Source organism: Rhinatrema bivittatum, chromosome 18 (genome assembly GCF_901001135.1).
Source record: "Rhinatrema bivittatum chromosome 18, aRhiBiv1.1, whole genome shotgun sequence".
Lineage (NCBI taxonomy): Eukaryota > Metazoa > Chordata > Amphibia > Gymnophiona > Rhinatrematidae > Rhinatrema > Rhinatrema bivittatum.
The window spans coordinates 59,696,520-59,722,480 of record NC_042632.1 but is presented as its reverse complement, the minus strand read 5'-3'; the positions used below and the strand labels follow the sequence as shown (position 1 = coordinate 59,722,480).

The window sequence follows — 25,961 nt, the reverse complement described above, 5'->3', positions numbered from 1 at the left end:
TGTTATCCCATTAACGCTATATTTTACAGTGAGGTTGCAGAGTTAGCTGGATAAGTTTATGGACCTGTATGTTACCTCTTTTCTGGGAGTACAAAAATTAATTTTCTGGGGAGATACCCCAGACCCCTGAATCTGCTAGTATGGATGTACCATACATCTCTTAAGCACTTCTCAAAGGGCTACCTTGTGAATTTGATTTTGAGCATGCTTTAGTCTGTAAACTGCCTAGGACTTTTGGATAATGCAGTATATTCATTTTTTAAATAAATACATTTGGCTTTGCATTCTTTTTTTTTTTGCAAGACGAAGGAGTTATTTACAGTGTGGGACAAACAGTCTGGACTTTTTGTGAACAACCCAAAATGCTGGAAGCTTTTTCTCTTGCCACAGGAGCAATCTTTGCTGAGCTTTACTGGATGGGAAGCTGCAGTGGGGCTTCCCACGGTGCCAGCACATGGCTAGCAAGCAAGCGGAGAGCAGGCCCCCCTTTGGCCTGGATATTGCCTGAATCCGGGCCTGCTTTGGCTACTTTTCCTCTTGTGTTTCTCTTTCTCTACTTCTTCCCTTTTTCCTCTCTTCCCCCCTTACTTTACCTTTATGGATTTAAACTTGATTTTTTCCCTATTATCTTATTTCTTATCACTACAATGTGATGAATAATATTGGGGTATTGCCATAGTAATGCTCTGTGTTTATTACTTCAGATTCCTTCTGCCATGAGCAGTTAATGATTGATCTCTGCCTCGGAGATGGGGAGAGACTGTTGAGATATGAATAACCTCAGAAGAGACAAAGGTCTAAAGCAAATCCCTCTTCCTGGTAGGAGACTGGAACGTACCAGCAACACTCCCATGATCCAGGTAAGCATACGCTTTCACCATGGGGGGCTGGGGGGCGGTAGGGAAACCCATCTACCTCAAGGAGTCGCTAGCTGGATGGGACAATCTAGGGGAAGCGGAAGGGCAGTGGGCAAAACTAAAAGGAGACATCATATGAGCAACTAATCCTTTTCTTAGGTAAGTAAATAAAGGGAAGAGGAAAAAGTCTGTTGTGCTTTCCTAAAAAAGTAGCTGAAAAGGTAAAGGAGAAAAGGTTCGTGTTCATAAACTGCAAGAGATCGTAGAACGAGGAAGACAGGCGACAAGATCTGGAAAAATTAAGAGAAGCTGAGAAAGTGGTCAGGAATGTGAAAATTCAAATAGAAGAAAACAGCAAATACGATAAAACAGGGAGAAAGACTTTCTTTAGATATGTTAAGTGATAGAAGTGCCAAAGTGGCATTGTGAGACTCAGAGGTGAAGGGAGGAACAGGTAGAGGCTGATGAGGAAAAAGCAAAATTGCAAAACAAATATTTCTGTTCGGTGTTCACTGTGGAAGATCCTGGAGCAGAACCACAGGGAACAAACAGAAATAAGATTGGAAGTGAGGTAAACCTCAATCGATTTTCAGAACAGCGTGTTTGTGAGGAGCTAAACTGAAAGTAGATAAAGTGATGGGGCCAGATGGGATTCATCCAAGGGTACAGAGGGAACTTGAGATGTCCTGGCAGCTCCGCTGGTGACCTTTTCAGTGCTTCCTTAGAGTCTGGAGTAGTCCCAGAGGTCTGGAAAAGGGGCAGATGTGGTTCTTATTCATAAAAGAGAAAGTAAGGAGGAGGCTGGGAACTACAGGCCAGTGAGTCTGACCTCTGTAGGGAGCAAATTACATAAGAACATAAGAACTTGCCATGCTGGGTCAGACCAAGGGTCCATCAAGCCCAGCATCCTGTTTCCAACAGAGGCCAAACCAGGCCACAAGAACCTGGCAATTACCCAAACACTAAGAAGACCCCATGCTACTGATGCAATTAATAGCAGTGGCTATTCCCTAAGTAAACTTGATTAATAGCAGGTAATGGACTTCTCCTCCAAGAACTTATCCAAACCTTTTTTAAACCCAGCTACACTAACTGCACTAACCACATCCTCTGGCAACAAATTCCAGAGTTTAATTGTGCATTAAGTGAAAAATAATTTTCTTCGATTTGATTTAAATGTGCTACTTGCTAACTTCATGGAGTGCCCCCTAGTCCTTCTATTATCCAAAAGAGTAAATAACCGATTCACATCTACCCGTTCAAGACCTCTCATGATCTTAAACATCTCTATCATATCCCCCCCTCAGCTGTCTCTTCTCAAAGCTGAACAGCCCTAACCTCTTCAGCCTTTCCTCATAGGGGAGCTGTTCCATCCCCTTTATCATTTTGGTTGCCCTTCTCTGTACCTTCTCCATCACAATTATATCTTTTTTGAAATGCGGTGACAAGAATTGTACACAGTATTCAAGGTGCGGTCTCACCATGGAGCGATACAGAGGCATTATGACATTTTCCGTTCTATTAACCATTCCTTTCCTAATAATTCCCAACATTCTGTTTGCTTTTTTGACTGCTGCAGCACACTGAGCCAACGATTTTAAAGTATTATCCACTATGATGCCTAGATCTTTTTCCTGGGTGGTAACTCCTAATATGGAACCCAACATTGTGTAATTATAGCATGGGTTATTTTTCCCTATATGCAACACCTTGCACTTATCCACATTAAATTTCATCTGCCATTTGGATGCCCAATTTTCCAGTCCCACAAGGTCCTCCTGCAATGTATCACAATCTGCTTGTGATTTAACTACTCTGAACAATTTTGTATCCTCTGCAAATTTGATAACTTCACTCGTCATGTTCCTTTCCTGATCATTTATAAATATATTGAAAAGCACCGGCCCAAGTACAGATCCCTGAGGCACTCCACTGTTTACCCTTTTCCACTGAGAAAATTGACCATTCAATCCTACTCTCTGTTTCCTGTCTTTTAGCCAGTTTGTAATCCATGAAAGGACATCGCCTCCTATCCCATGACCTTTTAGTTTTCTTAAAAGCCTCTCATGAGGGACTTTGTCAAATGCCTTCTAAAAATCCAAATACACTACATCTACCGGTTCACCTTTATCCACATGTTTATTAACCCCTTCATAAAAATGAAGCAGAGTTGTGAGGCAAGACTTGCCTTGGGTAAATCCATGCTGGCTGTGTCCCATTAAACCATGGCTTTCTATATGCTCTGTGAGATTGCGCCTTCAAAAAGATATAAACAGGATGGAGTCGGGCCAGAGGTGGCTGCTAAATTGGTCAGTGGTCTTCATCATAAAGCATATGAGGATAGACTTAAAGATCTAAACTTGTACACCCTAGAAGAAAGGCGAGATACGGGAGATATGAAAGAGACATTCAAATATCTCAAAGGCTTCCATGCACAGGAGGGGAGCCTTTTTCAATGGAAAGGAGGATCTAGAACAAGGGATCATGGGATGAGGGTGAAATGGGGTAGACTCAGGTGTAATGTAAGGAAATATTTCTTTACAGAGAGGGTGGTGGATGCATGGAATGGCCTCCCCATGGAGGTGCTGGAGACAAGGACAGGATGTGAATTCAGGAAAGCATGGGATAAATACAGGGGATCTCTGTGGAAGTGATGGGAATTATAATGCTGAATTAATTGGATGGATGGGCAGACAGGATGGGCCATGAAGTCTTTTTCTGCCGTCATGTTTCTATGAAGTTGGCTGTAAGCTGGGTTCTCCCAATCATACAGCGATATAATAGTGAGGATACTCAGGTCCTGTAAAAGGAAGCAGAGCTCCCGGCATAGAAACACCGCAGGTGTAAGTGGATTAGGACTTTCCCCTGCCTCTGAATATTTCCCTTTCATGTGCGTTGTCTTTGCCTCCTCTTCTCTGTATATGGTACATTTTCTCTTCTCCCCTTTATGGCTCTTTAATGCTCCATGTGATTAAGCAGGTAGTGCTGAAAACCTAGTGCAACAGTCAGTCCCCCTCCCCTGACTTCCTCTACCTGCTACTCTCTCATCCTAGGCTTACCACCTCACTCCGTACCTGTTCCTGGCTTTAATTTTATCACACTTTTGGCTATTTGGACTACATGACAAATACAGCAGGTCAGTGTCCTGCTTATACAGGACAGACCTGTTTTGTAAAGACATTGTCCTGTATCCTATACATTTGTCCTATTTTTCAATCCACAGAAGACGAAGAGATGCTGGGGGAAGTGGCAGCTGCAGGAGCTCCTGTGAGTGCTTGGGTCGAGAGGCTGAAGGGCCTCTTGCTGGGGGTGGGGGACTTTCAGGCTTGTGCTTTATGATTACGTCTGTACTTTTCTATTAGATTTATGTTATTTCCAGTGCATTTTTGAACCTCCTTTGTAAAAGGATAGGTTCCGTTGTTTTCAGTCCTTCTCCACCCCCCCCCCCTGCCTCTGGATTCCCCTTCCTCCCCCTCCAGGTTCTTGGGGTAGAGGGCAGGGCAGTAGGACGGTGGCACAGCTTGGGCAGAGGGCTGCAGACTGTTAGCCCGTGGGGTCAGTGGCGGAAGCTCCCGTTAATCTTTCCTGTCCAGATAAATGCGCAGTTTTGGGAACTGGTGCTGGGTAAACGCAGGAACCTTTCCTCCAGCCCAATCAAGAGCTGGGTTCAGTTGCAGTAAACTGTGAAAGATTTTATTAATGAGATTTGTACTCTTACATGTACTTATTTTTTCACCACTTTCTGTGCTGCCGTTTCCAGTGTTTTCAAGACTAATGACCTGTGCTATAACTGATTTATAGCTTTAATTCTTAGTCTTATTTCTTATGAACCCTGCCCGCGGAGCTAATCCCCGCGAGCAGGCCCTGCTCACCTCCCGTCTGCTGCCTTTTTCTGCCGAGCCCGGCGCAGCTTGTCGCCGCCATAGTCGGGCCCTCTTCGCGGCCGGAGCCACCCCCGACGTCCACGACCTCTTCGTGGCTGGAGCCGCTGCCGTCATCGGGGGCCTGCCCTCAGGCCCAGCCCTGCGCCTGCGTCTGGACATCGGTGCAGGACCTCTGTCCACGGCCCTGCACAGTCAGCTTCCTTCCTCCTAGGTGCGCGACCGCACCTCTCTTCATAATTTAAAGGGCCCACGGCCGGATATGCCCTGGGTCCCACCTATGGACTATTTCCTGCTACAGCCCTATAAAAGGGTTGGTCCTGGCCTTGCCTCGGAGTTACTTCGCTGTGGAGGCTCCTGCCTGCCAGAGCTCCGTCAGGTCTTCTGTCTTCTTCGTGGAGCTCCTCGTCTCGTCTTCCTCGTCATGCCATGTTTTGATTGCCTGAGGTCCCCGTCCAGGTGTCTCGTCTTTTGATCTTCCGCTTCCTGATGTCCCAGGTTCCTTGGTGTCTTGCTCCTGTGTCTTCAGCGCTCCTGAGCCTTCTGTTCCTGTCAGGCCTTTGGTCCCTCGGATGACGTCTTTCCCGAGCTTGGAGTGACCTGCAGGTGGAATTGGTTCCTGTGCTCCTGAGCCGTCTTGTCCTGCCAGCCTTTGTGGAGCTCCGGATGACATATGGCTCCGTCGTCGAAGTTCTGCCTCGGCTGGATTCTTCCCTGCGCTCGTCCCGCTCTCCGCGTGGTCCGTGACCAGCCTCCTCGGGCTGTGTAGGGCGCGTGCAGTGGGACAGGGTGGTCCGCGACCAGCCCATTGGGTCTGCCCGTGAAGGTGGGCTGAGTAGGGCGCCCTGAGAGACAGTGCCAATGTCTCTCAGGGCGCCCTGAGAGACATTGCCAATGTCCTCCTGTCCAGCTTCTCGTCTCATCTGGACTTGTCAAGTTCCCCATCTCTGATGCCGTTGCATCAGCCCTGGTGTCATGTCTTCAACAGCCCTGGTGTCATGTCTTCATGTCAAGGCCTCCGTCTGCCCTCATCCTCAGGCCGGCCTGCTGCTCCATGCCGATCCAAGTGGCAGATCCGAAAGGGCTCGGAACGGTCGGAGGACCATTCCCCTACCAACATCTTTATGTTGTTGGTGCTGGGAGCTTGCAGGCCCGGCAGAGGGTAAGACTGTAGTCCCGCCGTGCTGGAACACGCCGTCAACCCTTGGTTCGGTCCTGGATCCTTCTGGGGTCGGGCTGAGGCCCAAGAGCACACTAAAACACCCCATTACGTAACATTATTGTAACATTGGGAGCAAATGCTAATGCTTTTTTCAGAAAACCTGTTCTAACAAATTAGCAAGGAAGGGGTTGAGCGTGTTGTATGAACCCACTGGTTAGGGGAAGGCTTCTGCTGCCACCGGCTGGAGCTGACGCCTCTTCTCTGCTTTATGGGACACTACAGGGGGTGAAAGGGCAGCGAGTGGCTCCCTCCCACCAAAAAAAATGTCTTGTCACCCTTTTTTCCCTGGCATTTTAGGGGGGGGCAAACAGGGCAATTGCCCTGAGCCCCCAGTCTACAGGGTCCTTGGAGCAGGCCCAGATAAAGGCAGCTACTGCCAGCACCAAATTTTCATAGGTGCCCTCCATCCTGGCGCTGGCCCGACAGCAGGAAGGACATTCAGTCCAGGGCCTGCGGCGCCCTGCCTCCTCCTCCTCTGCAGGGGGCCGAGTGCGGCTGGACAGCTTTAACCCCCCCAGAAAAACTATTTGACAGCATCATTCACCCAATTCTTCCATGTAAGAGTGCAATATGGCGCCTCTATAGGGTGGCCCAGACTCTCAATGTAAACCCTGCAGCTCCAGCTCTATAACCACTCCGACTTCATTCCCCCTTACAAATCACCCAAAAGCAGACATTCAAGTTCTGGGGTCAGCTTAGCAAGGCCATCACAGACACTTTGTGAAGCACAGAGTCCAGATCGTGCTGGTTTGGGATGGAAGAAAAAGTAAGTGAGAGGATTTTATTTTGAAATCCCCATGGGTACTTTAACCCTGCAAGTTCTTCAAAATTATCCACATTCCTCCAAATTTTCAGAAGGAAACTCTGGGGGGCGTTTCTCGGTGAAGGTTCGCAGGCAGAGGTACAACAATGACCCATGGGCGTACAAACTACCTTCAGCGTTCACAGATGACTTCTCCCAGTCTCGCTCCTTTAATGTGCTATTATGTGATCAATATTCAGAGGCATTTAGTGGGGTATCTCAAAAGGTGTCCGGCTGAAGGCTGACGTCTCCGGCTCCATCATTGTTATGAACCTTCCTGTAGCTGTGCTGTGCTACAGGAGGCCTCTTCCGTGAAGGCTGCCGTATAAACGGGGGCTAAGGGTGCGCTCGGCCTGATTATTGTCTTCTAATTGGGATAGCACTGCTTTTTCTGGAACTTTAGTGATGAAAGACAGGTTAGATATTGGGCGATAATTGTCCCAGTCATCAATTCTGCCGGTTTTCTCTCTCTCTCTCTTGCACATTCATGCTAGATATGCTTCAAGCATTATTGGGGTGACATAGCCAGCCATGACTGAAAGCCTTAGACAACATGGACAGAGTGGGAGAATCACTTTGCAGGCTTTGCATGCGATAGTCCTGGTAATACAGCCACGCAAGGTACAACGCAGCGCTGTATGAGCTCTGTTTCCAGGTTACAGGCCATGTGCAATGACATCCAGCTTTCTCCTCATTAATGCAGGGCTTACACTGGCCACACAAGATGAGGAGCCAGCTACTGATCCTCTCACTTTTTCTGCTCAGCACAGGTAAGTTATTAACATTATTCATTGCTGTTATTAAGAAAACCATAACTGCTGATAAGATTGTGGGCAAAGTGTGAAGTCCTCAATATATGCTGGTGTCTGATACAGGGGGAGGGGCTCCCTCAGTCTGTGCTGGTGTCAGATACAGGGGGAGGGGCTCCCTCAGTCTGTGCTGGTGTCTGATACAGGGGGAGGGGCTCCCTCAGTCTGTGCTGGTGTCTGATACAGGGGGAGGGGCTCCCTCAGTCTGTGCTGGTGTCAGGTACAGGGAAAAGGTCCCCCTCAGTCTGTGCTGGTGTCAGATACAGGGAGAGGGGCTCCCTCAGTCTGTGCTGGTGTCAGATACAGGGGGAGGGGCTCCCTCAGTCTGTGCTGGTGTCAGGTACAGGGAAAAGGTCCCCCTCAGTCTGTGCCGGTGTCTGATACAGGGGGAGGGGCTCCCTCAGTCTGTGCTGGTGTCTGATACAGGGAGAGGGGCTCCCTCAGTCTGTGCCGGTGTCTGATACAGGGAGAGGGGCTCCCTCAGTCTGTGCTGGTGTCTGATACAGGGGGAGGGGCTCCCTCAGTCTGTGCTGGTGTCAGATACAGGGAGAGGGGCTCCCTCAGTCTGTGCTGGTGTCTGATACAGGAACAGAGGCTCCCTCAGTCTGTGCTGGTGTCTGATACAGGGGGAGGGGCTCCCTCAGTCTGTGCTGGTGTCAGGTACAGGGAAAAGGTCCCCCTCAGTCTGTGCCGGTGTCTGATACAGGGGGAGGGGCTCCCTCAGTCTGTGCTGGTGTCAGGTACAGGGAAAAGGTCCCCCTCAGTCTGTGCTGGTGTCAGATACAGGGAGAGGGGCTCCCTCAGTCTGTGCTGGTGTCTGATACAGGGAGAGGGGCTCCCTCAGTCTGTGCTGGTGTCAGATACAGGAACAGAGGCTCCCTCAGTCTGTGCTGGTGTCAGATACAGGAACAGAGGCTCCCTCAGTCTGTGCTGGTGTCTGATACAGGGAGAGGGGCTCCCTCAGTCTGTGCTGGTGTCTGATACAGGGGGAGGGGCTCCCTCAGTCTGTGCTGGTGTCTGATACAGGGAGAGGGGCTCCCTCAGTCTGTGCTGGTGTCTGATACAGGGGGAGGGGCTCCCTCAGTCTTTGCTGGTGTCTGATACAGGGAGAGGGGCTCCCTCAGTCTGTGCTGGTGTCTGATACAGGGAGAGGGGCTCCCTCAGTCTGTGCTGGTGTCTGATACAGGGAGAGGGGCTCCCTCAGTCTGTGCTGGTGTCTGATACAGGGGGAGGGGCTCCCTCAGTCTGTGCTGGTGTCTGATACAGGGGGAGGGGCTCCCTCAGTCTGTGCTGGTGTCTGATACAGGGGGAGGGGCTCCCTCAGTCTGTGTTGGTGTCAGATACAGGGAGAGGGGCTCCCTCAGTCTGTGCTGGTGTCAGATACAGGGGGAGGGGCTCCCTCAGTCTGTGCTGGTGTCTGATACAGGGAGAGGGGCTCCCTCAGTCTGTGCTGGTGTCAGATACAGGGAGAGGGGCTCCCTCAGTCTGTGCTGGTGTCAGATACAGGAACAGAGGCTCCCTCAGTCTGTGCTGGTGTCTGATACAGGGAGAGGGGCTCCCTCAGTCTGTGCCGGTGTCTGATACAGGGGAGGGGCTCCCTCAGTCTGTGCTGGTGTCTGATACAGGGGGAGGGGCTCCCTCAGTCTGTGCCGGTGTCTGATACAGGGAGAGGGGCTCCCTCAGTCTGTGCCGGTGTCTGATACAGGGGGAGGGGCTCCTTCAGTCTGTGCCGGTGTCTGATACAGGGGGAGGGGCTCCTTCAGTCTGTGCCGGTGTCTGATACAGGGGGAGGGGCTCCCTCAGTCTGTGCTGGTGTCTGATACAGGGAGAGGGGCTCCCTCAGTCTGTGCTGGTGTCAGATACAGGAACAGAGGCTCCCTCAGTCTGTGCTGGTGTCTGATACAGGGAGAGGGGCTCCCTCAGTCTGTGCTGGTGTCTGATACAGGGAGAGGGGCTCCCTCAGTCTGTGCTGGTGTCTGATACAGGGAGAGGGGCTCCCTCAGTCTGTGCTGGTGTCAGATACAGGGAGAGGGGCTCCCTCAGTCTGTGCTGGTGTCTGATACAGGGAGAGGGGCTCCCTCAGTCTGTGCTGGTGTCTGATACAGGGAGAGGGGCTCCCTCAGTCTGTGCTGGTGTCTGATACAGGGAGAGGGGCTTCCTCAGTCTGTGCTGGTGTCTGATACAAGGGAGGGGCTCCCTCAGTCTGTGCTGGTGTCTGATACAGGGAGAGGGGCTCCCTCAGTCTGTGCTGGTGTCTGATACAGGGGAAGGGGCTCCCTCAGTCTGTGCTGGTGTCTGATACAGGGGGAGGGGCTCCCTCAGTCTGTGCTGGTGTCTGATACAGGGAGAGGGGCTCCCTCAGTCTGTGCTGGTGTCTGATACAGGGAGAGGGACTCCCTCAGTCTGTGCTGGTGTCTGATACAGGGAGAGGGGCTCCCTCATTCTGTGCTGGTGTCTGATACAGGGAGAGGGGCTCCCTCAGTCTGTGCTGGTGTCAGATACAGGGAGAGGGGCTCCCTCAGTCTGTGCCGGTGTCTGATACAGGGGAGGGGCTCCCTCAGTCTGTGCTGGTGTCTGATACAGGGAGAGGGGCTCCCTCAGTCTGTGCTGGTATCAGATACAGGGAGAGGGGCTCCCTCAGTCTGTGCCGGTGTCTGATACAGGGGAGGGGCTCCCTCAGTCTGTGCTGGTGTCTGATACAGGGAGAGGGGCTCCCTCAGTCTGTGCTGGTATCTGATACAGGGAGAGGGGCTCCCTCAGTCTGTGCTGGTGTCTGATACAGGGAGAGGGACTCCCTCAGTCTGTGCTGGTATCTGATACAGGGAGAGGGGCTCCCTCAGTCTGTGCTGGTATCTGATACAGGGAGAGGGGCTCCCTCAGTCTGTGCTGGTGTCAGGTACAGGGAAAAGGTCCCCCTCAGTCTGTGCTGGTGTCAGATACAGGGGGAGGGGCTCCCTCAGTCTGTGCTGGTGTCTGATACAGGGAGAGGGGCTCCCTCAGTCTGTGCTGGTGTCTGATACAGGGGGAGGGGCTCCCTCAGTCTTTGCTGGTGTCTGATACAGGGAGAGGGGCTCCCTCAGTCTGTGCTGGTGTCTGATACAGGGGGAGGGCTCCCTCAGTCTGTGCTGGTGTCTGATACAGGGAGAGGGGCTCCCTCAGTCTGTGCTGGTATCTGATACAGGGAGAGGGGCTCCCTCAGTCTGTGCTGGTGTCAGATACAGGAACAGAGGCTCCCTCAGTCTGTGCTGGTGTCAGATACAGGGAGAGGGGCTCCCTCAGTCTGTGCCGGTGTCTGATACAGGGGAGGGGCTCCCTCAGTCTGTGCTGGTGTCTGATACAGGGAGAGGGGCTCCCTCAGTCTGTGCTGGTATCTGATACAGGGAGAGGGGCTCCCTCAGTCTGTGCCGGTGTCTGATACAGGGAGAGGGGCTCCCTCAGTCTGTGCCGGTGTCTGATACAGGGGAGGGGCTCCCTCAGTCTGTGCTGGTGTCTGATACAGGGGAGGGGCTCCCTCAGTCTGTGCTGGTGTCTGATACAGGGAGAGGGGCTCCCTCAGTCTGTGCTGGTATCTGATACAGGGAGAGGGGCTCCCTCAGTCTGTGCTGGTGTCTGATACAGGGGGAGGGGCTCCCTCAGTCTGTGTTGGTGTCTGATACAGGGAGAGGGGCTCCCTCAGTCTGTGCTGGTATCTGATACAGGGAGAGGGGCTCCCTCAGTCTGTGCTGGTGTCTGATGCTCCTTGTTTTTTAAAGGAACCCTCTGTCCCCCTTTAATGGCCTCTCCCTCCCAACTCATTTATGTGTCTGCTCCAGTTTCAGGACTGATGCCTCCTGTTTTTGAATCCAACATGACTTTAGTGACGTTACCAGAGGACCTTCCTGAGGGTGAGTTTGAAGACGGGAGGAAATCTCCTTGGCCTCTGTCTCTGACAGTCCAGTGGCTCTAGCACAGGCAGAAGGGCTAAGCTGGGTCACAGCCGGGTGCAGGTACCAAGCAGAGCCCTTAAAGTAGGTCCAATCTCTCTTGTTCATTCCCAGCAGTGGCAGGAGCTTTCTTTAATCTCCCTGGCTAGTAATGTGCGGACATTTCCTCCAGGAACTTGTCCAAACCTCCTTTAAACCCCGCTGTGCTCGTCGCCTCCACCACGTCCTCTGGCAGCAGATTCCACAGCTTTATCCTGCGCTGAGTGAGAAAGTATTTTCTAGGATTTGTTTTTATTTTGCCGGTTGTCGTTTGAAAGGTTGAAGAACTGTTCCCTACGTACCTGCTGCACCCCACTCATTTTATAAATCTCAATCACATCCCCGGCTTTCAAAGCTAAGGAGCCCTATATTTATTTAGTTGTTAGGCAGGGTTTCCATCCTCTTTATCCTTTTCTTGCACTTTCCATGTGGCTGCTGCGTCGTTTTGTGACTAAGATGAAGCAGCATTGCCAGGTCCTGGGAGTCTGGGCTCCCTTTCCTCTGCTTCCCATCACAGTGGCTCCCGGGTGAAGGCGGCTCATGAGAGACGGAGCAGCCCTGGGGGAGTCTTCCTCTGACATTTATATTTATAGCAGGATGTCAAATTCTCCCCCCTCCAGCTGGGTTTGCCCTTCGGTGGATTGGTGACTGTTTGCTAGTCCTGAGAGTAAGAGGTTCTCCACCTTATTTATTTAAAATGACTTACGTATTGCCCGTACCCTCCAAAGTTCAGGGTGCAGCACATAACCTACTGTAAACAGTAAAATCTGTAAATACAGAATAGACAATCAATACTTACAGTGGCCTAACAATTATGCATTGCTGGTGCCAGCTCTGCTTACAAGGACTTGTTAAACAATATTCACGAAGAAATCTACTGCTCGCAGGCTGCTGGAAAGGCTGAGGTGAATAAAAGTGTTCTGTGAGGGCTGGGAGCTCCTGGCTATGAACATGCTTTGCCCATGTTGTGGAAAGACAGGATGAAAGTCGTCTTGTAGGGGTGTAGAGGTTCAGCGGGGGAGGTGATAGGATTTAGAAGGTTGTGTATGATGACTGCTAGCTTGTATTGCATTCTCCGATGGCCTGGGGCTGTATGATCACCAATATTTGTACCGGTCAGTAGGCGAGCTGCAGTGGTCTGCTCTGAACAGCTTCTGTGAAAGCCGTGTATACAAGGAGTGAGGAAAATGCCAGAGACTGCAGCACAGTCCTAAAGTGGTTTAAGAAGATGCAGCAATGTGAGTTTAGCAAAAGAGGCTTGCACTATTATTTGAACGTGAGCTTGCTTGTAAGGTCGGTGCACTTGTAGTGCATTAGTGCAGTGCACCACTGCCCTTTGGGAAGGCTTTGAGTTCTGTCACGGGCGAGCAGGGCTCCTGACTATCCTGATGTTTTCTGTACCATTTTGGGGTACCGTATGGGGAAAAGAGGATGGGTGAAATGTTGTTACCAGACAAGATACGGGGCAGTCCAGGGGCGGAACTGGGAGGAGCTGATTTACCTTGCTAAGAGTTCAGATATCTGGCTATATTCAGTCGTGTGGCTGCACTGTTGAATATTCCTCCAAAGGTAGCCAGATACGTTTATCCGGCTGTCTGAATATATTCCGCTTTTGGCAGAATATGAATAGCGTAGCGCCTCTGTATGGAGCCTTGGTGCAACCGCTGGCTGCCACATTTCAAAACAGACAGAGTGGAGCTGGAAAAGAGCAACCCAAGTGATGAGGCTACACAGATTCGGGCTCTTCCAGAGGGGAGAGGATAAAGTTTAGAAAATCCGGAAAGGGGTAGGAAAGGTAAATAAGGGAGAGAGATTTATCTCTGCAACGCTTCGTGAAACTGACAGCCAGCAGATTTACAACTTTCTCACTCAGCGCACAATCGAGCTGTGGAATTTGTTCCCGGAGGGTGTGGTAAAGGCAGCGAGCAGAGCGAGGTTTCAAAGAGATGTGGACAAGCTCCTGGAGGAAAAATCCAAAACACATTATTAGCCAGGGAGGGTTGGGAACACAAGAAGGAATGACTCGATTCTTCAGGACCTCCTGGTCTGCTCACTACCAAAGACAGACAGATGGACAACCCTGGGGCTGAGGATGGACCTGCACAATATAGAAAGATAGAACATGAGGGCAGATAAAGAGCACTCAGCCCCCAGTCTGCCCATCCACACCTTCAGGTCAGCAAAGTGCCTTCCTCCCCCTCAGAGATCCCCTGTGCTTGTCCCATGCATTCCTGAATTCAGATCCTGTCCTTGTCTCCACCACCTCCACGGGGAAGGTCGTTCCATGCAGCCTCCACCCTCTCTGTAGAGTCCCTTCCTCCCCCTCAGAGAGCCCCTGTGCTTGTCCCATGCATTCCTGAATTCACATCCTGTCCTTGTCTCCAGCACCTCCATGGGGAAGGCCGTTCCATACAGCCACCACCCTCTCTGTAAAGAAATATTTCCTAAGATTACACCTGCGTCTTCCTCCTATCAACCTCATCTCATGATTCCTCATTCTAGAGCACTGATGGTGAACTCCACAACAGGCCAGGTTTTCAGGATATCCACAATGCATATGCATGAGATTGATTTGCATAAAATGGAAGCAGTGCATGCAAATCTTCCTCATGCATATTCATTGTAGATATCCTGAAAACCTGGCCTGTCTGTGGCACTCGAGGACTGGAGTTTGCCATCCCTGTTCTAGATCCTCCTTTCCATTGAAAGAGGCTCCCCTCCTGTGCAAGGAAACCTTTGAGATATTTGAATGTCTCTATCATATGTCCCCTACTTCGCCTTTCCTTCCGGGTTCAGTAACGTGTTCAGATCGTTAAGTCTCTCTTCATAAGCTTTATTATACAGGGTTAAGGTCCTACCACCTGATCCTATGAGGGACATGAAAGTGTAACCTTTTTGTAGCCTGCCCCCTTGTGGTGTCTCTGTGTATCTGTGAGGTATAGAGCAAGGCACAGGTGACAGGTGTCACAGTGCACAGTTCTCCCTTTTTGATGGCAAATCTTTTTCATACACACAGGCCACATTGCATTTCGACTTGTTGCCCGTGATACAGATAATGACCAACTGTATTATGGTATGGAAGGAACAAACTCGTATCACTTTACTGTGAATGAAACGACGGGATATGTAACACTTAAAGTCCCTTTGGATTATGAGGTGAGAGACACTCTGACAATAGAATTAAATTCTCCAGAGATCTCATCTCCTACAAATCTCCAGAGACTGCCATACCTCCAAAAACCTATTGAGACCTCCACATCTCTAACATCCTCCTGAGACCTCCTACACCTCCCATTCACTCCCATCTCCTACAAATCTCCAGATCCCCTACACCACCAACAATCTACTGAGACTCCTCACCTGCAACGTCCTCCTGAAACCTCCTACACCTCCCAATCACTCCCATCTACAAATCTCCAGATCCCCCACACTACCAACAACCTACTGAGACCTCCTCACTTGCAACATCCTCCTGAAACCTCCTACACCTCCTAATCACTCCCATCTACAAATCTCCAGATCCCCCACACCACCAACAACCTACTGAGACCTCCTCACCTGCAATGTCCTCCTTAGACCTCCTACACCTCCCAATCACTCCCATCTCCTACTGAGTCCCCCACACCACCAACAACCTACTGAGACCTCCTCACCTGCAACGTGCTCCTGAGACCTCCTACACCTCCCAATCACTCCCATCTCCTACAGAGTCTCCCACACCACCAACAACCTACTGAGACCTCCTCACCTGCAACGTGCTCCTGAGACCTCCTACACCTCCCAATCACTCCCATCTCCTACAGAGTCCCCCACACCACCAACAACCTACTGAGACCTCCTCACCTGCAATGTCCTCCTGAGACCTTCTACGCCTCCCAATCACTCCCATTTACAAATCTCCAGAGCCCCCCACACTACCAACAACCTAATGAGACCTCCTCACCTGCAATGTCCCCCTGAGACCTCCTACACCTCCCATTCACTCCCATCTCCTACAAATCTCCAGATCCCCCACACCACCAACAACCTACTGAGCCCTCCTCACCTGCAACGTCCTCCTGAGACCTCCTACACCTCCCAATCACTCCCATCTACAAATCTCCAGATCCCCCACACTACCAACAACCTACTGAGACATCCTCCTGAAACCTCCTACCATCCCAATCACTCCCATCTCCTACAAATCTCCAGAGCCCCCCACACTACCAACAACCTAATGAGACCTCCTCACCTGCAACTTCCTCCTGAGACCTCCTACACCTCCCAATCACTCCCATCGCCTACAGAGTCCCCCCACACCACCAACAACCTACTGAGACCTCCTCACCTGCAACGTCCTCCTGAGACTTCCTACACCTCCTATACATTTCTAGAGATCCCATTCCCTGAAATCTCCAGCAACTCCCACACTTCTGACAACCTCCTGAGACATTCCCCGCTTCCTATTCTTCTCCTAATCCTCTCACATTTCCTAAACTCCTCCTGAGACCCCTATACTTCTCAGACCTCTCACAAATCTCTGAAGAATCCCCAACTTCCTGAAATCCTTTCCACATCTCATAAATGTCTTTCTTTGTGAACGTGAAATTTACCATTTTTTTATTTTTACAGATAAAACCAGTGTTCCCTGTTTTTATTACAGTTGATGATCGTATTCATCAAAAGGTACGTCATAGAGAGAAGGCCAATCAGGACACACGGGGCTCCGTTACTCCACCTCTCTCTGTGGCCTCTCCATATTGCACTCCTTCTCCCTCCTCCCCTCTCTTTATTTCACTTCCCAACTCGTCCCCCTCTTTGTCTCTCCTCCCTTCATTTTTCTCCCTCTCCTCTTCCTCTCTCTAATGCCACACTCCACCTCCACTCTCTCCCTCCATGTCTCCCTCATCCACCTCCCCTCTCCTCTCTGTCTCTCCTCCTCAAACTGGTAATGGCTCAACTTTCTTCTCATCTCTGTTTCACCTCCCTCCATCTCACCTCCCTTCACCCTGTTCTCGCCTCACTTTGGTCCAATTCCGGTTACCCTTGACTTCTCTGATGGCCCAGTTCTTTACCTCTTACTGCTGCTGCAGGCTTTCCTTGTTTCAAGTCCACGTGGGCTGACACTGTAGCCAAGCCTGTAAGATGAATCCTGTATTCATGGTTACTTTTGGAAGACTAGTACTGGAATAGCAGGGGGTGCTGCAGGGTAGGAGTGAGGTGCATTAGCAGAGCTGTGTGTGTGGGGGTCTCAGTACTGGAATAGCAGGGGGTGCTGCAGGGCAGGAGTGAGGTGCATTGGCAGAGCTGTGTGTGAGGGACTCAGTACTGGAATAGCAGGGGGTGCTGCAGGGCAGGAGTGAGGTGCATTGGCAGAGCTGTGTGTGAGGGTCTCAGTACTGAAATAGCAGGGGGTGCTGCAGGGCAGGAGTGAGGTGCATTGGTAGAGCTGTGTGTGAGGGTCTCAGTACTGAATAGCAGGGGGTGCTGCAGGGCAGGAGTGAGGTGCATTGGCAGAGCTGTGTGTGAGGGTCTCAGTACTGGAATAGCAGGGGATGCTGCAGGGCAGGAGTGAGGTGCATTGGCAGAGCTGTGTGTGAGGGTCTCAGTACTGGAATAGCAGGGGGTGCTGCAGGGCAGGAGTGAGGTGCATTGGTAGAGCTGTGTGTGGGGGTCTCAGTACTGGAATAGCAGGGGATGCTGCAGGGCAGGAGTGAGGTGCATTGGCAGAGCTGTGTGTGAGGGTCTCGGTACTGGAATAGCAGGGGATGCTGCAGGGCAGGAGTGAGGTGCATTGGCAGAGCTGTGTGTGTGTGTGGGTCTCAGTACTGGAATAGCAGGGGGTGCTGCAGGGCAGGAGTGAGGTGCATAGGCAGAGCTGTGTGTGGGGGTCTCAGTTCTGGAATAGCAGGGGGTGCTGCAGGGCAGGAGTGAGGTGCATTGGCAGAGCTGTGTGTGGGGGTCTCAGTTCTGGAATAGCAGGGGATGCTGCAGGGCAGGAGTGAGGTGCATTGGCAGAGCTGTGTGTGGGGGTCTCAGTACTGGAATAGCAGGAGGTGCTGCAGGGCAGGAGTGAGGTGCATTGGCAGAGCTGTGTGTGAGATCTCAGTACTGGAATAGCAGGAGGTGCTGCGGGGCAGGAGTGAGGTGCATTGGTAGAGCTGTGTGTGGGGGTCTCAGTACTGGAATAGCAGGGGGTGCTGCAGGGCAGGAGGGAGGTGCATTGGCAGAGCTGTGTGTGAGGGGTCTCAGTACTGGAATAGCAGGGGGTGCTGCAGGGCAGGAGTGAGGTGCATTGGCAGAGCTGTGTGTGAGGGTCTCAGTACTGGAATAGCAGGGGGTGCTGCAGGGCAGGAGTGAGGTGCATTGGCAGAGCTGTGTGTGGGGTCTCAGTACTGGAATAGCAGGGGGTGCTGCAGGGCAGGAGGGAGGTGCATTGGCAGAGCTGTGTGTGGGGGTCTCAGTACTGGAATAGCAGGGTTGCTGCAGGGCAGGAGTGAGGTGCATTGGTAGAGCTGTGTGTGGGGGTCTCAGTACTGGAATAGCAGGGGATGCTGCAGGGCAGGAGTGAGGTGCATTGGCAGAGCTGTGTGTGGGGGTCTCAGTACTGGAATAGCAGGGGGTGCTGCAGGGCAGGAGTGAGGTGCATTGGCAGAGCTGTGTGTGAGATCTCAGTACTGGAATAGCAGGAGGTGCTGCGGGGCAGGAGTGAGGTGCATTGGTAGAGCTGTGTGTGGGGGTCTCAGTACTGGAATAGCAGGGGGTGCTGCAGGGCAGGAGGGAGGTGCATTGGCAGAGCTGTGTGTGAGGGGTCTCAGTACTGGAATAGCAGGGGGTGCTGCAAGGCAGGTGCATTGGTAGAGCTGTGTGTGGGGGTCAGTACTGGAACAGGAGGGGGTGCTGCAGGGCAGGAGTGAGGTGCATTGGTAGAGCTGTGTGAGGGTCTCAGTACTGGAATAGCAGGGGGTGCTGCAGGGCAGGAGTGAGGGGCATTGGTAGAGCTGTGTGTGGGGGTCTCAGTACTGGAATAGCAGGGGGTGCTGCAGGGCAGGAGGGAGGTGCATTGGCAGAGCTGTGTGTGAGGGGTCTCAGTACTGGAATAGCAGGGGGTGCTGCAAGGCAGGTGCATTGGTAGAGCTGTGTGTGGGGGTCTTAGTACTGGAACAGGAGGGGGTGCTGCAGGTCAGGAGTGAGGTGCATTGGTAGAGCTGTGTGTGGGGGTCTCAGTACTGGAATAGCAGGGGGTGCTGCAGGGCAGGAGTGAGGTGCATTAGCAGAGCTGTGTGCGGGGGTCTCAGTACTGGAATAGCAGGGGGTGCTGCAGGGCAGGAGTGAGGTGCATTAGCAGAGCTGTGTGTGGGGGTCTCAGTACTGGAATAGCAGGGGGTGCTGCAGGGCAGGAGTGAGGTGCATTGGTAGAGCTGTGTGAGGGTCTCAGTACTGGAATAGCAGGGGGTGCTGCAGGGCAGGAGTGAGGTGCATTGGCAGAGCTGTGTGTGGGGTCTCAGTACTGGAATAGCAGGGGGTGCTGCAGGGCAGGAGTGAGGTGCATTGGCAGAGCTGTGTGTGGGGTCTCAGTACTGGAATAGCAGGGGGTGCTGCAGGGCAGGAGTGAGGTGCACTGTGTCTGAGTGTTTGGGTGTACAGATGTACTTTACTTGTAATGATTTTGAAATATTTTGCTTTGCAGGTGGTTAAGACAATGACTGTGATTGTATCAGACTGTAATGACAATGCTCCAGTTTTCCAGAATACACCCTATGTGGCGGATATTATGGAGGTGCAGTGCTTGTCCATGATTGTGAAATACTTTAGGTCTTGCTGAGTGACCCATAGTCTGGCTGTTTGGCCTGTCCCAGCGATGTTCCTGGGGTCTGAGAGTCAATTGTCTCCTCCCTGGATGTCCAGGGCTGGTGTGGTCAGTACTGTCTGAAGTTGTCTTTCTCATCCTGTTCAGTCAGAACCAGGATCTGGTACCAAGTGCCTTCTTTCACAAAAACCAGAGGATTTTTCCCCTCCCAACTTAGTGTATCCTCGGCTGGGGGCCATGTTCCAGGTCTCCTCCTGGAACCCTGCAGTTGTGGGGACCTGAATCCAGTCACTCGGTGTCACCATTGTACGATGGCTGAGTCATTCTCCACCAGGGCTGTGAGAGCTCCTTCTGCAGCATCTCCAGCTCCGGCTGCCTTTACATGGCACTGCCACTGAGCCTTCGAGCTGGCTCCTGAAGGTGCTGTGATTGAAACCGATGTTTCAATGGCAAGAGGTGACAGGGAATTGGGCTCAAACGGCAAGCAACAAGGGCCCTGACTTTGAGGGTTTGGGAAGCTAAGTAAGGGGGAGACCTGTATGGCGCAGCAGATGCCACCATAAGCTTGCTGGGCAGACTGGATGCACCGTTTGGTCCTTTTCTATGTTTTTTTATATTGGCAGGAAGTGCAATAGTAGCTTTGCTTGTTCTGGTCTCTTACTGAGAGCAGAGCGTACCAGATAGGGGCACTGGCATCTGAGGTCACTCAGCAAGGCTCCCCAGTCTCTGTGGGTCCATGGTACCTTGACATGGTGCTGCCTCTGGAACCTCAGGCCAGCCTTTGGAATTGTAGTTCTGCAGATCTTTGAGTCCTACTGGCTCCTGATTTCTGCCTCAAAAGGTGAAATGTCCCCTGGACTTTGTTCCAAAGTGGACCTTTTGGAAATTTGCCTGGAGGTTTTAGCAGTAGATGAGCTCTCTAGCCCTGTTGTCTGCCTGTGTTCTGTGTTCTAGAACAGCACCATGGGTAGCTCGCTTTTCAACGTGACTGCGCGGGATGCCGACGAGCCCGACGTGGCAATGACTTACAGCATCATGGAGGTAAGGGTGAGATGGGAGCTGGGCCTATTTTTGGTCTCCCTCACTGAAGTGGGGCTGCTATCAGGGCCCACAGTGCTTGGGACTGGGTTCAGGACAGAAGCAGCTTCTCTGTACATCCTTCTTGTTATGCACACTCTTCCTAAGTTTATCTGGCTAACATTTTTAGCTGGATAAGAGCCCAATGTCAAGCCTTCTGTTATCTCTCCTCAACCATAGTTCTCTGTTACCACTGAAAGAAGGTTCATCCATCCCCACAAGAAGTGACAGACAGCCTTAATATTACTGCAGGAAGACAGTGCTGCCTCTGCTCCTCCTTCAGTGAAGTACGACCGTGGTAACAGGTTGAGAAGCTGAGGGCTGCATGTAGACTGTCAGAGAGGAAACAAGCTGCAGCTACAAACAGTGCGACAGAAAACACTTAGTCGGCATGCAGCAAGCAAAGTTAACATTTCCTGAACATATAACTTAAGCAGTGCCCTGCTGGGTCACACCAAGGTCCATCCAGCCCAGCATCCCGTACATAAGAACATAAGCAGTGCCCTGCTGGGTCACACCAAAGTCCATCCAGCCCAGCATCCCGTACATAAGAACATAAGCAGTGCCAGGCTGGGTCTCACCAAGGTCCATCGAGCCCAGCATCCCGTACATAAGAACATAAGAAGTGCCAGGCTGGGTCACACCAAGGTCCATCGAGCCCAGCATCCTGTACATAAGAACATAAGAAGTGCCAGGCTGGGTCTCACCAAGGTCCATTGAGCCCAGCATCCTGTACATAAGAAGTGCCAGGCTGGGTCACACCAAGGTCCATCCAGCCCAGCATCCCGTACATAAGAAGGGCCAGGCTGGGTCAGACCGAGGTCCATCGAGCCCAGCATCCTGTACATAAGAACATAAGAAGTGCCCTGCTGGGTCAGAACAAGGTCCTGTCTCCGAGAGGGTCCAGTCTGGGTCGCAAGCACCCGGCAGATCCCCAATAGTTGATGCATTTCTTGTATCTCACTCCCAGGGATAAGCGCCGGCTTTCCCCAAGTCTGCCTGGCTAATAACTGCTCATGGATTTATGAATAAGCATTTGTTTCCCGTGTCCTCCAAAATTCAGGGTGAGGCACATAAAAACATACAGAATATTGACTTCTCTTTCATAAACTTGTCCAACCCTCTTTCGAACCTCACCGTGTTACTTGCGTTGACCACGTCCTCTAGCAACAGATTCCACAGCTTGGTGGGCACAGAGTGAAAAAAATAAAAAATAAATCATAGGAAGTGTTTTAAACCTGTTGGTTGCTAATTTCATGGACTGTCCCCTAGCCCTAGTGTTGTTTGAAAGGATAAATAACCGTTCCTTATTTACCCATTCCACCCCCACTCATGATGTTATAAATGTCGATCATATCCCCTGTCATCTCTTTTCCAGGCTAAAGAGCCCTAATCTGTTTATGCTTTCTACATAAGAGCTTTCCCGTCCCCTTTACCATTTCTGTCGCCCTTCGCTGGACCTTTTCTATATCCGCTATGGGGTGACCAGAACCGCACGCCGTGTCCATGAACCTGTACAAGGCCTTATGATATTCTCAGCTTTGTTCTCTGTTCCTTTCCAAATAATTCCTAACACCACACACCGAGCCGAACACGGAGATGTCGTCCACAAGGACTCCGGGGTCCTTTTCCTGGGCAGTGATTTCTAATACAGAGCTCAGCATTGTGTACCTGTAGTTGGGATTTTTTTCCCCTACGTGCATTACTTTGCAATTGTCCCCGTTAAATTGCCTCTGCCTTTAAGAAACCCAGTCTCACAAGGTCCTTCTGCAGCTCTTCACAATCCCCTGCTGTTTTAATGACTTGAAACAATTTTATGTCATCTGCAAATCTGGTCACCGTTTCTTTCTCCAGCTCAGATATGAATACACTAAATGCACAGGTCCCAATATAGACCCCGCAGGCTCTCCACTAACAACCTTTCTCCGTTTAGAAAACTGACCATTTAGTCCTGCTCTTCGTTTCCTGTCTTTTATCCAATTACCAATCCACAGTAGGTCACTGCTTCCCATCTTATGACCTCCCAATTTCCTGAGAAGTTTCTCATCAGGGACTTTGTCAGATGGCTTCTGAAATCACCTTTATCCCTATATTTATCTACCATCAAACCATGTTTATTTATGTGGTCAGTAATTTTGTTTTTAAGAATAGCTTCTACCATTTTGCCTGGAACCAACATCAAGTTTACCAGTTTATAGTTTCCTGGATCATTCCTGGAGCCCTTTGTGAAAATTGGCATCACATTGGCCACCGTCTTCTGGCACCATGGCTGTTTTAAATGATAGGTTACAAATCACCAGAAATAGATCTGCAGTTTGATATTTTAGTTCCTTCAGAATTCTGGGGTGCAAACCATCTAGTCTCGGTGATTTATTACTTTTTAGTCTCTCTGTCTGCGTTCTTAAGTTGTCCAGTTTCACAGTGAGTTCCTCTAGTCCATCAGAGTCACCACCATCAAACAATATTTCCAGTGTGATTATTAGAGGTGTGCATTCATTTCCTACGTATTGGTAATCCGTAGCGTATAGGGCCATATTTGTGGTATTCGTGGGGAAGCGAAATGTATCGCAATTCCCCACGAATACAACAAATCTTCACCGAATTATTCGGCTGTCTAAAGCAGTGGTCCCCAACCCTGTCCAGGGGGCCCACCAGCCAGTCGGGTTTCCAGGCTATCCACAATGAATATGCATGAGAAAAAATTTGCATGCACTGCCTCCATAACATGCAAATTCTCTCATGCATATTCATTGCAGATATCCTGAAAACCCGACTGGCTGGTGGGCCCCAGGACAGGGTTGGGGATCACTGGTCTAAAGGAGTGAATTTAAACAAACCCCCCACCCTCCTGACCCTCCCGAGACTTATCAAAACTCCCTTGTGGTCCAGCGGGGGGTCTGGGAACCATCTCCTGCACTCACGCCCTCGCCTGCCGGTATTCAAAATGGCGCTGATAGCCTTTGACCTTACTATGTCACAGGGGCTATCGGTACCATTGGTCAGCCCCTGTCACATGGTAGGAGCAATGGATGGCCGGCGCCATCTATCTTCCTTTAATGCCCTACGTTCTAACTTGCCAGTCTCTTTTTTCAGACTTCTGACATTCAGATACTTTCATTTTAAAGTATGTTAATTTGTATTTCTATTTTTATATGCACCTACAGCTGGTTTATTATCAGCTTAGAGTCATTTTTATCTGCATGCTCTGTAAATACATCTGGCTTTTCCCAGCTTTTACAACCACCTCTGTATTTGAACACTCTAACTACTTGGCTTACCAGTATTCTTTGATAATTCCTCCCTCCAAACCATGTGCTGCTGAGTGGCTGTCAGTTTTCCCCCATGGACTAGTATAAAAACTATTCTATATCCTTTTTAAAAGTTAGTGCTATCAGCCTCATTCCTGGACATAAACATGCACTCCAGAGAAGTTATGTGACCTTCCTGCTAGATGTAACCGTGCATCCCAGAGAAGTTATGTGACCTTCCTGCAGGATGTAACCGTGCACCCCAGAGAACTTATGTGACCTTTCTGCTAGATGTAACCGTGCAACCCAGAGAACTTATGTGACCTTCCTGCAGGATGTAACCGTGCACCCCAGAGAACTTATGTGACCTTCCTGCTAGATGTAACCGTGCAACCTAGAGAAGTTATGTGACCTTCCTGCAGGATGTAACCGTGCACCCCAGAGAAGTTATGTGACCTTCCTGCTGGATGTAACCGTGCAGCCCAGAGAAGTTATGTGACCTTCCTGCAGGATATAACTATGCACCCCAGAGAACTTATGTGACCTTCCTGCAGGATGTAACTGTGCACCCCAGAGAACTTATGTGACCTTCCTGCTGGATGTAACCGTGCACCCCAGAGAAGTTATGTGACCTTCCTGCAGGATGTTACCATGCACCCCAGAGAAGTTACCACATCATCCTGCGGGATGTAACTGTGTACTCCATAAAAGAAAGGGGATGGAATGGCTCCCCTATGAGATAAGGTTAAATAGGTTAGGGCACTATAGCCAGGAGACGAGATGGTTGAGAGATTTGATAGAGATCTATAAAATCATGGGTGGAATGGGAAAATGGGGAATGGTTATTTATCCTTTCAAATAATACAGATTAGGGGACACTCCCTGAAGCTAATAACACACTTAAAACAAATCGTAGAAAGTATTTTTTCACTCAGTACACAATTTGTTGGAAGAGGAGAAAGTAAAAGCAGTTAGCATAGCCGGGTTTAAAGTTTCTGGAAGAAAAGTCGATAAAGCACTATTAGCCCTGTAGATTTGGGAAAGCCACTGATTATCTTGGTTATAAACAAGAAGCATGGGATCTGATCTATGGGATCCTGGCTTGGCCACTGTTGGAGACAGCCCTTGGTCCAGGGGCGGATCGGGCATCCCCCAGTGGGCGATCGCTCCAGTCACGTGGTCTGCCGTGCGTGGCTGTGACAGAGACGCACTCGGCAGACCACGTGATGTGTCCTGGGCCGGCCTGGGCGGCAAATACCCGGGCCGATCCGACCTCGTGAATCTGCCGCTGCCTTGGTCTGACCCAGTAGAGCAATTTCTTATGCTTTTGAGTTACCTTCCTGCAGAATGGGAGGAAGCTGTCAAGATCTTGGTTCTTTCTCCTGGCTTTCTCTGCCTAACTGGGGTAGATTCTGGTGACTGAAAGGTGCGTTTTGTGCTTTGCCATTCAGGTGATTCCGAGAAGTGAAGAAAGTAGCCAGCTCTTTCTCATTACTGAGTCGGGAGTTGTGATCCTCAATGGCAGTCTGAGCTACAACAAATACAGCAATTTTTATCAGCTGAAGATCAACGCCACGGTGAGGTCTCTTCCAAGTACAGGGACTTCTCCCTGCCGCTTGTGATGGAAGAACATCAGGTCATCTTTCTTTCTGTTGCAGGACAGTGGGGGACTTCTGAATAACACATGGCTGCATCAGAGCAGCATTGCTTACATATCTTTCAATGTCATTGATGTGCCTGACTTGGACCCTCAGTTCCTTAATGTCATGGATATGGTCACAGTCCTGGAGAACTCTGCTCTGGTAAGATCACATTTTCGCTCAGAATGTCCCACAATGTCACAGGTGTGCTGCACCGTGGGAGCGCTCCGCCACTCCTGCCTGTCCTGAAGATGCTGAGGCTTCCCTGCCTGGCTTTGAACTTCTGAAATATATTCAGTGTTACTTGCCAGGAACAGCTGGGAAACTCTCTTATCAGATAAGAAGGCTTGGGCTGAAAGTACTGAGGTGAGAGGAGGAAACCCAGTGTACTGCTTGAGTACTCTGCCCCAAAACACCCAAGGGATTCAGATTTATAGTTAGGAACATAATGGGGCAGGCTTATTGTCAATCAAACCCAGCAGATCCATTCCCTGTCACACCCGCCCAGATGGAGGAGCTGCAATTCCCAGGTCTGCCTGGCTAATAAATCGTTAATGGGCCTGTGCTCCAAACACTTGTCCAATGCTTTTTTATACCCAGAACTGTCTATTCTTTAATATTCCCTGTTTGTGCAGATCTGGATTTGCCAATAGACACCCTAGGCATGTGTGGGG

The 25,961-nt window shown here is 50.6% G+C and overlaps 1 protein-coding gene across 4 annotated transcripts in view; it reads left to right on the top strand.

The window, feature by feature from the left end:
* The window catches only part of CDHR2 (cadherin related family member 2), an 87,494-nt gene that overhangs the window by 21,047 nt on the left and 40,486 nt on the right, over positions 1-25,961 (top strand). For 3 of the 4 annotated variants that reach the window (XM_029584068.1, XM_029584065.1, XM_029584066.1), the window contains 9 exons: positions 705-860; positions 7,466-7,532; positions 11,384-11,455; positions 14,550-14,689; positions 16,145-16,198; positions 19,203-19,292; positions 20,277-20,363; positions 25,099-25,224; positions 25,306-25,449. In XM_029584068.1, coding sequence (XP_029439928.1) covers positions 771-860; positions 7,466-7,532; positions 11,384-11,455; positions 14,550-14,689; positions 16,145-16,198; positions 19,203-19,292; positions 20,277-20,363; positions 25,099-25,224; positions 25,306-25,449 — 870 coding nt within the window. In that variant the 5' untranslated portion in view covers positions 705-770. Of the gene's footprint in view, positions 1-704; positions 861-4,080; positions 4,125-7,465; positions 7,533-11,383; positions 11,456-14,549; positions 14,690-16,144; positions 16,199-19,202; positions 19,293-20,276; positions 20,364-25,098; positions 25,225-25,305; positions 25,450-25,961 lie in introns of those variants that run through there. The other variant, XM_029584067.1, reaches the window with a different exon arrangement.